Source organism: Poecilia reticulata, linkage group LG11 (assembly GCF_000633615.1).
Source record: "Poecilia reticulata strain Guanapo linkage group LG11, Guppy_female_1.0+MT, whole genome shotgun sequence".
Classification (NCBI taxonomy): domain Eukaryota; kingdom Metazoa; phylum Chordata; class Actinopteri; order Cyprinodontiformes; family Poeciliidae; genus Poecilia; species Poecilia reticulata.
Window position 1 is genome coordinate 10474110 of NC_024341.1, and position 15739 is coordinate 10489848.

At 41.4% G+C, this 15739-nt stretch overlaps 2 protein-coding genes across 4 annotated transcripts in view; one reads left to right on the plus strand and one right to left on the minus strand.

Annotated features, from left to right (window-relative positions):
- The first annotated feature begins 154 nt into the window (after positions 1-154).
- Positions 155-5667, plus strand: oxnad1 (oxidoreductase NAD-binding domain containing 1). Of its 2 annotated transcripts, none has more exons than XM_008421666.2 (8): positions 155-295; positions 723-865; positions 1885-1951; positions 2063-2166; positions 3018-3159; positions 3655-3900; positions 4718-4826; positions 5015-5667. In XM_008421666.2, exons 2-8 carry the CDS (start codon positions 723-725, stop codon positions 5170-5172), a joined length of 969 nt encoding a protein of 322 aa, XP_008419888.1. In that variant the 5' UTR covers positions 155-295; the 3' UTR covers positions 5173-5667. The 2 variants fall into 2 exon arrangements, with proteins under 2 accessions (XP_008419888.1, XP_008419889.1); XM_008421667.2 differs by having other exon boundaries at positions 156-295; positions 742-865.
- A 3947-nt stretch (positions 5668-9614) lies between these two features.
- The window catches only part of rftn1a (raftlin, lipid raft linker 1a), a 37866-nt gene continuing 31741 nt past the window's right edge, over positions 9615-15739 (minus strand). Inside the window, exons 5-11 of one of the 2 annotated variants that reach the window (XM_008421669.2) lie at positions 14371-14676; positions 13929-14118; positions 13618-13821; positions 12707-12816; positions 11823-11926; positions 11281-11356; positions 9615-10955 (exon numbers count right to left, since the gene is read on the minus strand). In XM_008421669.2, coding sequence (XP_008419891.1) covers positions 10539-10955; positions 11281-11356; positions 11823-11926; positions 12707-12816; positions 13618-13821; positions 13929-14118; positions 14371-14676 — 1407 coding nt within the window. In that variant the 3' untranslated portion in view covers positions 9615-10538. Of the gene's footprint in view, positions 10956-11280; positions 11357-11822; positions 11927-12706; positions 12817-13617; positions 13822-13928; positions 14677-15739 lie in introns of both variants that reach the window. The other variant, XM_008421668.2, reaches the window with a different exon arrangement.

The window sequence follows — 15739 nt, forward strand, 5'->3', positions numbered from 1 at the left end:
ATATATATATATACTTCAAATGTTAATCTGTCTGTATTTGTGCCATTATCTCCCCTTGGACTGACATTTGTTTCTAGATTCTACCTCGCCACACAGTTGGTCACAAAATACAACACGCCATTTGGCCAGAGGAGGGCGCTGCTAAACTCAATGCCAGGTGTTTCAACGCTCCGAAGAAGTGAGCTTTCCCAATGAATCTTGTGTCATGAAATTCTATCATGCCGAAGGTTATTACTGTTGTAGTGGAGAAATATATGACCTGAATTTGTGTGGAATACGGTTTGGCGTTGTTTAGGTAAGAAAATTAATCGAGCTTCTATCTACCCGAAACAACAAAGCGGAATAAAAACCCTGCTTTAATATAGCTTCAGCTAGTTAGCTTACTCCAAAGAGGTCACACCAAACTCCATTTAGATTTATTTCAATAGTACATAATGTTGTTTTACTTCCATGTTCTAGGTTTAAAAGTAAACATTTTTATTGTTCTTACAACCTGATAATGTGAAAGGGGTATCGGCTGATTCCTAGTACTATTTTAAACTAAAACCAATACATTTTAAGGTAGATTGTCTTATTGTAGATAGCCTTTGCTTCAGTTTAAATTTTGTAGATTTCATAATCAGCTTCTCAAATAAAACCTAAACGACTGCAAAATAAAAAAGGTTTACTTTAACACCGTTAATGTGTGACTCAGCAGTTTTGACAGTTTTCGGCTTTTCCAGATGTTGTCTGTTCTGACAGGAAGCCGGGTAGCGATGAGCGCCCCCTGCGGGTTAATTTGCACCACTGCTCGACGCTTCACCCGGCAGAGTCCTGCTGCTGCTCCGCTGTGCAGGCTGCTGCTGGGCCCCGGATCCTCAAACAGGTGAGTCTGCTCTGCTCTTCTTTGGTTTGCCTGAAATTCAGTGGGGACCCCTTTGCTAATAACTTTTAGTCACTAGAAAAATGAATACACAAACACCTCCAGAAATGAGAATGTCATTAAAATGTGTATTTCATGAATTAAGTTCAAAAGGTGAAATTTGTTGAGGAGTTTTTATGTAGACTAATTATTTGAAGCATTTTTGTTATTGTTGATGAGCATAGGCTACAGCTAATTAAAATGTTAAATTCAGTCGCTCTGAAAATAAGAATAAATATAAAAATGACTACTAATACGGATATTTAAAGGCGTAACAATCATGGGGGACACTTGGTGGGTAAGCCACTAAAATGTGTTTGCCAACTAAGCTGACGGTTTACAGAGTCCCATATCCCAGCATGCTTACGCAAGTTGAGTGGAAGGAAAAACTGTCAGAAAATAAAGCAAAAACAACAGGATTTTCTGCAGCCTTTAGATGGTTGTGACTCACAAGACATGGTCTCCTCCAGAAGCATAGACATCAGAGGCACCTTACCTGGATTAAATGGATGGAAGATGGAAGATATTTTTTATTGGAATTAATATTGGTCCTAGAAAGTACAGGAGGAGTGGAGAGGCACTGAATCTTGCTTTTTGTACGGTAAATTTAATCTAAATTCAATCATTTTTCACAACTAAAATAGAAAAGGTAACAAACTATATCTAAAGTAAGTTTGGTTGACTGGTCCACTTTACCCCACATTTTGCCTGTGTGACGTATAGAAATAATATGTTATAGCAATATTAAATTGTATGATTGAAAAGTAGTGTTAACGCTTAGCTCGTCTCCATTTGTGTACAGGAAATCTTGAGATAATTCGGTGTATTTTTTTGTGCGCTGTCCTGTTTAGTGTATTGTCCTTTCTTGACATTGAGCTCAAACTCCATGTCTCTATTATTTTTTTATTTAATACAAGTGCTCCCTGTATAGCTTCAAGCTCTTTGCACAAACTATTTTCTAACGTCTTTTTCATCTCCATCAGAAGAAATATGTCCTCCAAAAAACAAACGGACCACTTAGAGAGGACAGCGAGCAACTACAGACAAAATGTAAGCTCTGCTTTGAAAGCAGTCATGTGAATTTGTAGTAAAAAGCTATCCCTTCCTCATTTTATTGATGTGTTTTATTTGTCTGTCTGTTTGTTTGGATGCCTAATGTAGGCGCTGTATCCCGCCCAAGTCTGTGGAATTGTGACCGAATCGGAAACAGTAAAAAGGCTGAGGATAGCCGTGCACCCAGACTTCAGCTTCAAAGCAGGACAGTGGTGAGAGCACACTGTGTGTACACCTCTATGTAAGCAATGAAGATCTTCACTGATTTATGGACTCAGTTAATTATTGAATTTGCGTGTTTCCAAAATGCAAAAATCATTTTAAAAATACAAATCTGTTCGCTCATATTTTATCAACCAGAGCGGTCTGTAAATCTTTTTTTTTTTTTCTTTCAATCTGCAGTACTCGGAGCCACCACGTGGTGGCAGCATTCGGTCAGATTCAACCACTTGACATTCAAGCTGTAAATATTGACAGAACTTTACATATTATGCAGATATATGAAAGATATCCATTTAGTAACATTGGACATTTTAGACTCAACGTAATTAAAAATAGGCTCTCTGATGAAAGCAGGCCTTTTTTTTTGTTGTTGGACAGCACACATGGTGTTGGTGGCTGCTAGGCAACCAGTCGTCCTGCTTTAACTGGCTGTAAATATGCCGTTTTTTTAAAGAGGACATGACTTCCTTACTACGACAGACCCTTCATGTGTGGCTCCTTTATCTTTCGCTAACGTAACAGTGGATCATTGTGCTGCTGAAACATTAGTCCAGCTGTTTAACATTGGCTACACATGTGGCTGTGCTTTGTGGCAAACAAACGTGCTGCAACTGGAACAAAGTTGCCAGCAGGCAGCTGCACTTCTGGTTTGATTTCATTCTGTGGGTTTTCTGGAACGGGCCGCTCTTCTCGTCGAGGTCAGAGGGCGACGCTCTACCTTCATTCAGCCTCTGACCCCGCAGTTCAGCACGTTTTCGCCACCTCAAGATTGACTTGAATTATCTGTTTTTACCGGCAGTTTGGGGTTTATGTTTTTGCATTGTGCCGTTTCCTGGTGCAGGGTGGATTTCTACATCCCTGGTGTGGAGAAGGTGGGAGGTTTCTCCATGTGCTCCAGCCCGGGTCTGTTGCAGAGGGAGGGTGTGGTCGAACTGGCTATCAAGTACGCCAAACATCCCCCGGCACACTGGGTCCACACTGTGGTGAGTGAGGGGAGACGACTGAAAAGGAGGGGACAAAGGATTGTGAAAAAAAAAAAAAAGTGCTAACCGGGGAGGCAGTGTTTATTTTTCCCCTCTGAATAAAATATGAATTTATTTTTTAGTCGTTCTTCGAATCTATGTTATGTTTTCCTTCAGCTTTCACTTTCCCTTTGCAGATCCCTGTGGGTTTAATGTAGTCTCGTGATAAAAACGATCAGAGGAAAAGCGGCGTTCATTTGAGCGTTCAGAGACGTACATTTCTCCACTCTGGGATGATTTGATCCTTTTCTTTGATATCGTTCTCCAGGAACAGTTAGGCACTGTTTTAGTAGCTTGAGAAAGAATGTATTATCATTTAGACAAGAGCAGATGAAAAAAAATAAATAAATAACTTGAAGTAAAGAAACCCACGCTTTTTGTTGCATTCTCTTTATTATTAAGTTGATCTTCCTCTGTTTTTCTGAAACGGTTTCGTCGTCTGTTCTCTTCCGTCAGTGTACAGTGGGCTCCCGTGTGGCAATGCGTGTCGGCGGGGACTTCTACTTCGACCCGCTGCCCTCGGGTCCAGCTGTGGATTTGCTTCTGGTTGCCGGCGGCGTCGGGATCAATCCGCTGTACTCTATCCTGCTGCACACCTCGGATCTGCTGCGCCTCAACCAGTCCTCCGCTGGTCGGCGCTTCAACATCGGTTCTGCTCACCTCTGCTACAGCGCCAAGAACACCGAGGAACTGCTCTTCAAGGTTCAGCATGTTTTTCACTTAGAGTGAGAATGCTTGGGAGAATTTCTGTTGAAGATGCAAACATTAATGTGTGTCACATTAAGGTTTCTGATGAATTGATTAATCGATCGATCGATTACACTGCCGATTAATCGGATTAAAAAATGTGGCACATTCTGCAGATTATTCAGTTAACCACTCTTGCCTTTTTTATGCAATATTAGAAACACATTAGAAATATACAAACAATTAAATTCCTTTTTTAAATATGAAAATAAAATCTTTTTAGCCTAAAACCTTTGCAGCAAAGGATGCATCTGCAGCTAAAAGAAAAAAAATATATATTTCTGGCATCAACATGTGAAAAGCTCACTTGTTTCTGCTTTACTTAACGTCAATAAAGTGAAGGGCTGGTCCGATGATTATTTTTTGGATTAACAGATTAATAATTGGATAGTAAAATGTGCTTAATATGAGATTTATGTTAAAGAATTTGAACCGAGTGGAGCTAAAGCTATGCCACTTGAGAGGTTCTGGGTAGAACATGTTCAGAGACAATGGTGTATTTTTATCTTAAGTGCAAAATGTATATTTTTCATACAGTTTTGACTGAATTACCGCTCTGTGTGCTTTCAGCAAATGGCCTTTTCTGTGTCTGTATACTCCAGTCAACGATTAATCAGTTACTAAGTTAGACGATGATTTGAGTAATCGATTCACCACGAGTAATTTGATTAATTCTTTCAGCCCTCAATGTGACAAAATCTGAAAAGGTTCAATAACCATCAGTCTGTCACAACCTGACTTGTTTTTTTTTATTTCTTATTCTTTCTTCCAGAGCTCCATCATTGAGAAATGTGGGGAGTTTCCCAACAACTTCACCTGCAACTTTCACGTCACGCAACAGAGGGCAGGAGTCGAGCCGCACCTTCAGCCATTCGTCAAAAGTAATCTGCGCACAGAACCGTTTCCTCGTTTAGCCGGGGATGATTGATTGACTGTCGCATTCCTCCGCAGTCTGCTTTTCTTTTGATTTATCTGTTTCATCACGTGAAGCCGGCTTCCATCCAAGCCGCTTGCATACCACGAGCCTCAACGTCTTAATTAATGCCTCTGCTCCTCCGTGTCTCCTCAGGTGGGAGAATCACAGCGGAGGAGTTGCAGGCGAACGTGGACCCACAAAGGACTTTGTGTTACTTATGCGGACCGCCGCCAATGATAGAGGCGGTTTCAAAAACCCTCATGGACGTCGGCCTCTCAAAGGACAGGATCCTGTTTGAGAAGTGGTGGTAGGAGAAGTTGGAACATTTGGTGGCCTTCAAAGGGAGGAAATGCCTCTCTACACATTCAAGGTCTATGACGGCATCCCTGAACTGCGAACTGAATCAAATATAGTTTTTTTTTTTTGTTTTTTTTTTCCTGAATTACAGTCAGGAAAACATCTTTGGCTTTAAATGTCAAATTTCTGTACATATTTCTAGCAAATACTAATTTAAGTTGAGAGTGAGATTTGCAACAAAATCCTTGCAAAGTTTAGTTTTGGGAATATGTTTCATACTGAAATATATTTTAAAGATACACCGGTCACAGATTTGTGCCCAATTTCCTGTCTTTGATGTGTTGACGCTGTTTTCAACCAATTCCAATTTCTGGTAAAGAGATATTAAGAGCTCACAACATTTCTTTATAGCCTCACAGCTGCGTGCAGCCGTCCATCAGTGTAACATTGCATGTAGATCTTATATTTGATGCCAAATAAAACAGCAGCTTTCCTGTTGTGTGCTGGAATCTGCTCTAGATCAATTTGAAAATAATCTAACTTGTATAAATTGAATTGTTGTGGGATTTTCAGAATTTGCCACTGTGCTTGTTCACTTTGGCTTCACATTTATTGGAGCCATTTATTGAAACCTCAAAACAAAGCAGCTAAAATCGAAACTTTGACTTTATGTGCCAAAAAGAATAACTTCATTTGCAAAAGTAAAAAAAAAATCAATTTCCAATGAGCTTGTTTTTCCCCTTACATGAGAGTAATTACACTTTGCATCTTTTTTTCCTTTCCCAACATCAAGTGAAAACTTGACAATCTCTCACATGCTTGGCCACCACTGTACCGTTTTCCTCTCACACACACACACACACACGCACGCACACACACACACACACACCCTCCCACAGTGCTCATCATCTGAACAGTCTCTTTTCTCACACATCTTCCACATCAGCAAACAGTTTTCCATCCCAGGGCAGGTTAGGCGTCCCGCGGCGCTCTGTAATGGAACCTCCAGGTGGTCTCTGATTGGCACGGATCACCGAGCGTCCCTCAGAGACGGCGGCGAGCTTCTCGCTGCCGTTTCTCAGCGAAGGGTTGTAATGTTCCCCCGTTTGTGATGATAACGTGGAAGTGAAACGGAGGAAAGACAAAAAAAATAAATAAATAAATTTGAGGCAGTCTGGGCTTCAAACACTTTATTGACCTTCTTGTTAAACCGAGACCCAACTGTTACACCACTCACACACTTCACAGGTAGTCCAGGAAACAAATAAAGAGCTCGTTTCTAAATAACACATTCTTGGGTCATTTATTGCAAATAAAACTTTTCTATTGCCTTCAGCTTTTGAGAAAAACGACAAACCACACGAAAGGTTGTACCTATTAAAATACTCAGTACAAGAATTATGATGTTTGAAAATTGTATTCCTCTTGGGATATTATCACTTAGTTTTCTTTTTATTTTTTGGAGTTGGATAATGCATATGCTGGTAATTGGTATAAATTTAGAGTTTAGAGCTGGAGCGATTCTTCCACTTGATGAAAGGCAGCATTTTTTCCACATTGGTAGAACTGTAAAGCAGTAAATCTACAACTAAGCTGGTCTCATCTCAGTTCCCTTAAGTATGACTGACATATTCATTATAAATTCATGTCCGATTAGCTCTTGACCATCTGAAATATCAAATGGTCAAAGAATGAATTTGATTCATTCCAAACCTCCTTTTTAGTTTATCTGCCTCTTCTGTTTACTTCAGCGATGACTAATCTAAAGACTTGTTTGGCCAGTTTTTGAAGTAAGAGGAGGTTTCCTTTTTGCTTTTGATTTGACAGGGACGGGTCTACTTCCTGGACTTTGTTTTTCACCTTACCTAACCTAATGTTGCAATGCTTTCTCATTTCCCTGCCATAAAATGATCATCTACCTCTACTGTCTTGTGATTGTATTGCTCTCTTACAGAAAGGTTTGTTTGATCTTGGCAGTGATGGTATTGTAGTTACTGAGAGCCTCTTTAAACAGGCTGTGAATTTGCTGCTGCGGATTTCAAATACGCCTTGGAACTTGGATTACCTGCTTTCTTGGTCAACACATCTAATGAAGCATCTTTTCAATAGATGTCTGTAAAACTGATTTGGAACTTATGCTTATTTTGTCATGCAACAGAAACTTCAATGCATTTTGTTACCATTTTATGTCAGACGAATACAGGGAATAGTGAGTAATGTCAAGTGGAAGCAAAATAAACTTGTGCAATAATCTAAAAAGTGTGGCGGGAATTTTGGATTGCTTTACTCTTTCGCACGTCAATTAAAATCCAGTGCAACCAAGTTATTTCATATTAGGAAACAGCTTCCACTTGTGTGTAATTTAATGTCAGAATAAATCCACCTGTTGTGAAGACTGTAGGGGAAGTGGAGCAAAAATAAAGCCATTGTTAAAACAGTCATAAGTCATAAGAAGTTTGGCTTGTGTAAAACTGTGGAAGATGTTTGGAACGCCAAAATATATTTTTTTGACTTGCATTCAAAATGCAAACTAACCCTAAATAATGCGCTGGACACACGGCATGGCAAAACATAGTAAAGGCAGCATTTCAGTCTTTAGATGTGTAAAGTTAGTAGCTCTATACCCCATAAATCCTGCCACTTTATATGCAGTGAAAGGTGATTCTACATAGTATTAAGCAGAAAAGTTGAAAACAAATGCACGGCGCACATTTTTCTTAGTGTTTAACAATTTTGGAAACCAAGTCGCATTTTCTTTCCACTTAACAGTGGCACGCAGCTTTGTGACTGTTACTGAAAATACAGGTCCTTCTCAAAAAAATTGCATATTGTGATAAAATTCATTATTTTTCATAATGTAATGATAAAAATTAAACTGTCATATAGTTTAGATTCATTGCACACCAACTGAAATATTTCAGGTCTTTTATTGTTTTAATACTSATGATTTTGGCATACAGCTCATGAAAACCCAAAATCCCCGTCTCAAAAAATTAGCATATCATGAAAAGGTTCTCTGAACGAGCAAATAACCTCATCATCTGAATCAACAAATGAACTCTAAACACCTGCAAAAGATTCCTGAGGCTTTTAAAAACTCCCAGCCTGGTTCATTACTCAAAACCGCAATCATAGGTAAGACTGCCGACCTGACTGCTGTCCAGAAGGCATCACTGACACCCTCAAGCAAGAGGGTAAGACACAGAAAGACATTTCTGAACGAATAGGCTGTTCCCAGAGTGCTGTATCAAGGCACCTCAGTGGGAAGGAAAAAGTGTGGCAGAAAACGCTGCACAACGAGAAGAGGTGACCGGACCCTGAAGAAGATTGAGGAGAAGGACCGATTCCAGACGTTGGGGGAAGCAGTGGACTGAGTCTTGAGTAGAAACATCCAGAGCCACCGTGCTCAGGCGTGTACAGGAAATGGGCTACAGGTCCCTCATTCCTCAGGTCAAGCCACTTTTGAACCAGAAACAGCGGCAGAAGCGCCTGACCTGGGCTACAGAGAAGCAGCATTGGACTGTTGCTCAGTGGTCCAAAGTACTTTTTTCGGATGAAAGCAAATTTTGCATGTCATTCRGAAATCAAGGTGYCAGAGTCTGGAGGAAGACTGGGGAGAAGGAAATGCCAAAAGGCCAGAAGTCCAGTGTCAAGTACCCAGAGTCAGTGATGGTCCGGGGAGCCATGTCAGCTGCTGGTGTTGGTCCACTGTGTTTCATCAAGGGCAGGTCAATGCAGCAGCCATCAGGAGATTTTGGAGCACTTCATGCTCCATCTGCTGAAAAGCTTTGTGGAGATGAAGATTTCATTTTTCAGCACAACCTGGCASCTGCTCACAGAGCCAAAACCACTGGTATTACTGACCATGGTGTTACTGTGCTCAATTGGCCTGCCAACTCTCCTGACCTGAACCCCACAGAGAATCTGTGGGATATTGTGAAGAGAAAGTTGAGAGACGCAAGACCCAACACTCTGGATGAGCTTAAGGCCATCGAAGCATCCTGGCCTCCATAACATCTCAGCAGAGCCACAGGCTGATTGTCTCCATGCCGCATTGAAGGCTGCAAAAGGATTCCTGACCAAGTATTGAGTGCATAACTGAACATAATTATTTGAAGGTTGACTTTTTTGGTATTAAAACACATTTCTTATATTGGTCGGATGAAATATGCTAATTTTTTGAGACAGGGATTTTGGGTTTTCATGAGCTGTATGCCAAAATCATCAGTATTAAAAACAATAAAAGACCTAAAAAATATCAATTGGTGTGCAATGAATCTAAAATATATGACAGTTTAATTTTTATCATTACATTATGGAAAATAATTAACTTTATCACAATATGCTATTTTTTTAGAAGGACCTGTATAATAAATCCAAGTTTAAGGTTGTAAAAGTAAAAAAAAAACAAAAAACATGACAACGCTCAAAGAGCGACAATACATTTGCAAGACACTTTGTGTAATTTACATTTATTTATACTGTGAGTAAACTTCAAACTCCTAGTACAAAACGAGAAAACCTTCACCTTCCACCGCGTAAGACGTTTACAACCTGGACTACAAGTAAGAAACTCACTCTTTATGTACAAAACAACATGTCCTCGTAGCAGCTTCAGAAACAGTTAGTGAAAAGGGGGCAAAGGTCACCTTCAGGAGTTCCTCATGGGGTCATTTTGGCTCGTTGCCATTTTGCGGTTTGGGTCTTTTTGTCCCCAACTGTGTTGCCACTAGTTGATTTTTATTTTATTTTTTTTTACCAACCACAAGTCAAGCTAATAAATAATCTGTTTCTATAGAAAATAATTTATAAATAAACCACTTTCTATGAGAAATTTAAGAGTTTTGTGATTTGACTATTTGTCTCCATAATTCATCACAATATTTAAATACCAGAAGAAGAAACTGCTATGGATTTGACTAAGGACATGGATACTAGATGGTTGGCTTACAGGTGTGAAATGGTTGGCAATGGGGCAAATTGATGTCACATTAGCCTAAAATAGACAGCAAACGTAAAAAAATAAATAAAATAAAAATCCCCAAAAACATATGTCCTACTTAAGGCATTGGCAGGAGAAGCGGTGCAGCACTGTACATTTCTAACAGTTTTTACAAAAACAGTCAACAAAACAAAGCAGGGAACTCTACAGCGCAACTTTACCAAATGAACACTAAGATGAATGCACCAAAGTCCTGAAACCATAAGAAATTGCAGATTTCTTATGGTTTCACTTTCTTGGAGAACTTCCAAGTGGACAAATACTTTTTCACAGCACTGTACTGCATATGCTTTGCTCCGGATTAGTTCTTCCACAGGAATTCAAACTGAATGTTAAAAAAACTTTCCCTTCCCTCCGATTGCTCCGTTCGCAGATACGTCAACAAACTCCGGAGAACAGCTGCTGTTTGATGCGCTCCTCCACCCTGACCTTTTCCTTCATCCCCCTCTCGTCGCCCGGACAGAAATCCGTCCACCTCACCGCCTTCTCCTGCCTGGGCAGCGGGATGGCGTCGACGTCGGTTTCCTCCTCTTGATATTCGACAGAAGCCCTGCGCTGCAGCAGCAGGGAGAAGGCCTTTTGATGCTGCACCTCGTCTCCGCTCTTCTGAAGGCTCGGTCTTTGGCTCCTTCCGCTGTCCCCTCTCTTCCTCCCATCCTCCTCTGCCTCCTCCTCTTCGTTGATCCTCAGCCTGTCCATCTCAGTCTCTATCACCAGGGACTTGTTCTCTTGCTCGTCTAGCGCCTCCCCGGCTGAGTGTTTCTTTGCCTTGCTGCGACCTCTGAGGTTCAGCATCTGAAATCAAACGGACGTGTTTTGAGATGGTTTCCTGCATTGTGCCACGTCTTTGCTTTCGTTTCCCCCTCCCCAGACGCCTGACAAACCACAACAAAGCCTTGTTCACTGATTCCTCTTTCCTGTACAGTTTGAGGCCAACTACCTGCCTATTATTAGACAATTTCTAAGTGGGTTTTACAGTTGCTGTACATCCCATATTTAGAAACATACGTTTTGTTTTTTTTTTGTTTTTTTTTTTAAACTACCTCCTGTGACAAAGTCACTCACCCTCAAGGTGCAACAGAGACAAGTGACAGATTTGTTGCAAAGACTGAAGACGAACCTTGAAGTCTTTTCTCCTGCGTTGCAAAATGGGTCTCTGAAGGAAAAGGATTTGCTTAGTCGACAAACTTCCATCACTGCGAAAAGAGAAGAGGAGGCCTTTTAATGAACGTCACCCACCGTATTATAATTCAGGGAGCTTGCATTAGCGCCGCGTGTGCTGAAATCCAGGCTCTGCTGCCTGCGGTTTCTAAAGTGACAGGTTAAAAAACAAAAGCTTTTTTTTTTTTTTGTTGTTTTCTTTTTTTGCTTGTTTGTTCGCAGAGGCAACAGATTTCAAAAGCTTTTTCATGTCGAGACGAGCATATGATCAGGATTTGTCAGATCTGGAGCCATCTGTCCTTCATAGCTGACTTCCAGCGTCAGTCCTGCTCCCAAAAGGAACAGGAACGACAAGGCGTTCGGCGAGAAGAATCAACAATCGAGCAAAGCCGTAATTAGACCCGGCTAAGTTTAGGAGACATTTGTCAGCGGGATGAAAGGGTGAATATTTTAAACGAATCAAGTGTTGTCTTTACTTAGAATTTCAGAGGGCTTTGGTACCTGTTTGTTCTGACAATGGGTGTTGGCAGCACACACATCAGTCTCCATCCATATGGAGCCAAAGACTGGAGCAGCGGGATGTAATCAGTCTTCACCACAACGCCCTGGAAGGGGGGAAAAAAATAATTTAAATGTGTACAAGATGTAAATACTCACATTACATTACCCTGTCTACAACGTTGGACTCCATGATTTGAGATAAGAGCAGTTAAATATAATTGTGCACCGATTGCAGTTTTCTGGCCGATCGTTAATCTTTAAAAGGACCAAACCCTGCTGATTTCGATTTTGGCAGATTTATTTATTTTTTTCGTCTAAAACGTTGCTAAGTCACTAAGTTGGCAGCAGTGGGGTGAAGATTGTTAACCGCAGACGTAACATGGTGGGCGGGTCAGTCAGTCAGCTCTTTCCGTGACTGGTTTGCAGACTATGGCAGAGGTAGATTAGATCTGAAGACAATATCGATTTATCATGCATGTGTTGTCTGATTGCCAATCTCCCAACATTAAGAAAATCGGGTCCTACTTATCGGTGCAGCCCTAAGTATCCACAGGGAGCTAAGCCAGAGGGGCTGGCAGTGGCTGCAGAAAGTGGGTAAGGGACATCTATCCAAATGCTCTACAGCTGAGTCAGTATTTATATTTCTTACCACATTCAGATTGAGAAATGTCAGGTCAGACTCAAAACTGTGCGCACAATTTCTGTCATTTTAAAATGATGATTTTAAAGTTCTGACCAAAAATGCGCATTAAAAGGGGGAGATTCATGAATCAAGCATACTCTTCCGGATGCTTTTTTTTTTTTTGTCCTTCTCATCTTCTCGGGACATAGAAAAATGTTGCCTCCCAAGTCGAAACGGCACAGGAACGACATTGAAAACTCACGTCTATAACAGTCCACTGCTCAACCACGATGGCGTCATAGGAGGCGTCTGTGGTCTCCTCCGCAGAGCTCTGGAAGATGAAAACGCTATCCACAGATGAAACGCCACTGTCTGGAAACAAGCAGAGTCACAGACAAACACAGGCACATGTAAGTGATTCAGACCTCCTCTCCATTCTCTCGCTCTTCATCCACGTCCATTTTAGTTCGAGCCCGCTTCACTCGTGCGCAGCCGAGCAGCGGCTTGTGAGACGAGTCGTGGACTTTGAGGTGACGACCGCCCGTGCATGTTATCCATCATGCAGCAGGGATCTTAAGTGTCTAAGAGGATTTTCTCATCTCGTCAGACTTTCAAATTCTCAGGTTAGACTTAGATGGTATGGGATTTCTATTTTAGAACAAAAACCTTAAACATACAACCAGGTGGTCTGTGATAGAAAGTCCAACTGGGAATTTTTTTGCAAGACTTAAAAGTTGATTTGTGCCAAGTAATCTGATTAAGCATGAGTTATTTTGTCAAACAGAAATGGCTACAGAAAGCCTGTTTCTAGATGTGCAAAGCAGGCAGAGACGAACCAAAAATAGTCTTGCGGCTGTATTTACAGTGAAAGGGGGTTCTACAGAGTGTAGACTTAACTTCTAAACTTTTTGAATACAAGAGTACGCAACGTATTTCAGATTTCATTGTCCTTCCATTTCCAGTTGGTTCGCCAAATTGTGTTAGTCGGTCAGTCCTAATAGATTTGTTGTCGTTAAATGACAAAAAAGAAAATTTCAAGGTGTACAAACACTTCAGCAAAGTGCAAGGAGATGCAAAAATGTCCAAGCATAAAGCAAGCCCTGGTTTCTGTGGCCGACTTTGCTTGGCCTCTAACTTAATGTTTCAAAAACATTTTTACTATGGAGGACAAACCATGGTCATCCGTGAGGTGGAAAAACCCATCGATGAGCTGCGCCCCGCTGCTAAAGTGCTGAGTCATGTGGTCGAGCCAGTTTGCATCAACGTCTGTGATCGCCTCCGCCTCCTTTTGAACATGAAGAGGCACCCGGAGAGAGTAGAACCTCAGGGACGTGTCGGGCTCTTCTGTGTGGTTGTACAGTGCAAACAGCTGCATCCCTGCCAGACGCACAGACAAATAATCAGCAAAAATGAAGTGGAGAGTGAGCCCTGATGATGGGGCCTGTCGAATTGGGGAACAAAATAACAACCTTCTGCTTACTTACTAGCCTGCGCCGGCGGTGAGCTTGGACCTGTGTCGTTCTCCGAATTCTTCAGCCTGATGTGGTTGTTGTTCTGTGTTGTCACGCATCTTTGCCCATCTGTCTGCGTTGAGTCAGATCTTCTTCTGTCATGGTCACGATCCAGCTCTGGAGAGCTGAGCCAGCTGTCTGGGCTGGAAACTCTCCTTTCTCTCTGTTTGGAGACATTAAGATGTTTCTCTGTGGATGCAGTGAAGTGCTGTTTAGTCTCTTGTGATCTACACTCTGGCAGCCTCGTTGTGACTGCTGTTTCTGGTAAGCTCAGACCGGACCGTTTGCCCTGGACTTCTGCCACGTTGTGAGCTTCGGGTTTGATGTGATTTTGAGGTTTATTGAAGTCCTTGGCACCAATCTGTGAGGTTATTATTTGATCACAAAGCTCCTCTGGGTTATGAAGAGAGTTTACCGGGTGCTTCAGGAGGCTGAAGTTTGGTTTTCTGGACGCTGAGGAGTTTTGATCCTGTTTGACGCTCTCCACAGCCCCGTAATCCGACTCTTGCGATTCACAGCAGCAGAGATCAGCATCTTCGCCAATCGGGTTTGGCTCCGTTGGGCTCGTATTGGTGCTGAAAGGCTGCCGGTGTATTGGCGAAGGGCTCGAATGCAAGGACGACAGCTCGTCTGGGTCCCAGTGCCCCAAAAAATACGGCCCTCCGCCCGGCTGTTGGAGAAAGCCCACGAACATCACCCCTTGCTCTGCCACATCCTGGATCTGTAAAGCATACACACACACACACACACACACACACACACGCATACACACGCACACACACACACACACACACACAAAATCAATAGATTATCTGGTATATGGAAATGTTATTGGTATTTCCCTTTGATCAAAGGAATTCCTTAGGATTTCCTAATGGGACACTTAAATCCTGGTCTACAAAAAACAATATTTATGGTCATTTATCAGACATCTAATTCAATTTTTCCTCAAATGACTCAGTCATTTATTTTTGAAGGCAGCAATTGCTGACTCTTCCTTTATTTGCGATGGTTCATAAATAACAAATCTGTCAAGACTCCAGAATCAGTCAAATTTAATGGTGAACAGATGAGTTCTTAAAAAAAACATAACAGATCACAAATTAAATGAAAAACAACATACACTTTTTATAGAGCTTTTATTTAGTCAGTTATTTTATTCAGGTTAATTTAGCACAATTTAATACAACTGTTAATTGGCTTTACATGCACAATATTCTCAAATAGCAAAGAACACCCTAAAAACTTTTCAACGGGCCCTGACCTGAAAAGTGTTACTGATCAGAAGTAGTCATTGAATGCATCTGGGAAGTATCTAAAGCTGTTGAATACGGTCTACCATTGTGCTAATACACATCTGCTAACACGCTAACAGTCAAGCAAGTCTTTAATTTAGCACATGAAAAATATTTAGCTCACTTTGCCTCCACTAAATAATTGTTTCCGGATATATTCAAAATTTTCAGTTGAATAAAATTTCAATAAAATTCAGCATCCGTGTTGAAGTTACAACTGTTAAGAATTCAATTAGACGTTTATATTCACGCTCTTATTTTGAAGTGGGTGAAGGCTGTTTACGCAGCAGTTCCGTTTCCTCTCCGCACGTTTTCCGGTCGTGCCGTGATGCGCATAAACATAATATAAGAGTAGATCCCGCATTGGCTGCTCCGGCGCAGGAAATACGGCGGCCATCTTGGAGCGGTACTCCCTCCTATTTTGCTCAATCAAAACAGCAGAAGATGCCTAAGCACTGATGGATATTGTTGTTCGGATCGGTGGACTAT

Coding starts and splice junctions, on each gene's coding strand:
- oxnad1 (XM_008421666.2), top strand. CDS start 723: ATGTTGTCTGTTCTGACAGGAAGCCGGGTAGCGATGAGCGCCCCCTGC. Junction 866..1,884: donor GGCCCCGGATCCTCAAACAG/GTGAGTCTGCTC, acceptor CATCTCCATCAG/AAGAAATATGTCCTCCAAAA. Junction 3,160..3,654: donor CACACTGGGTCCACACTGTG/GTGAGTGAGGGG, acceptor CTCTTCCGTCAG/TGTACAGTGGGCTCCCGTGT.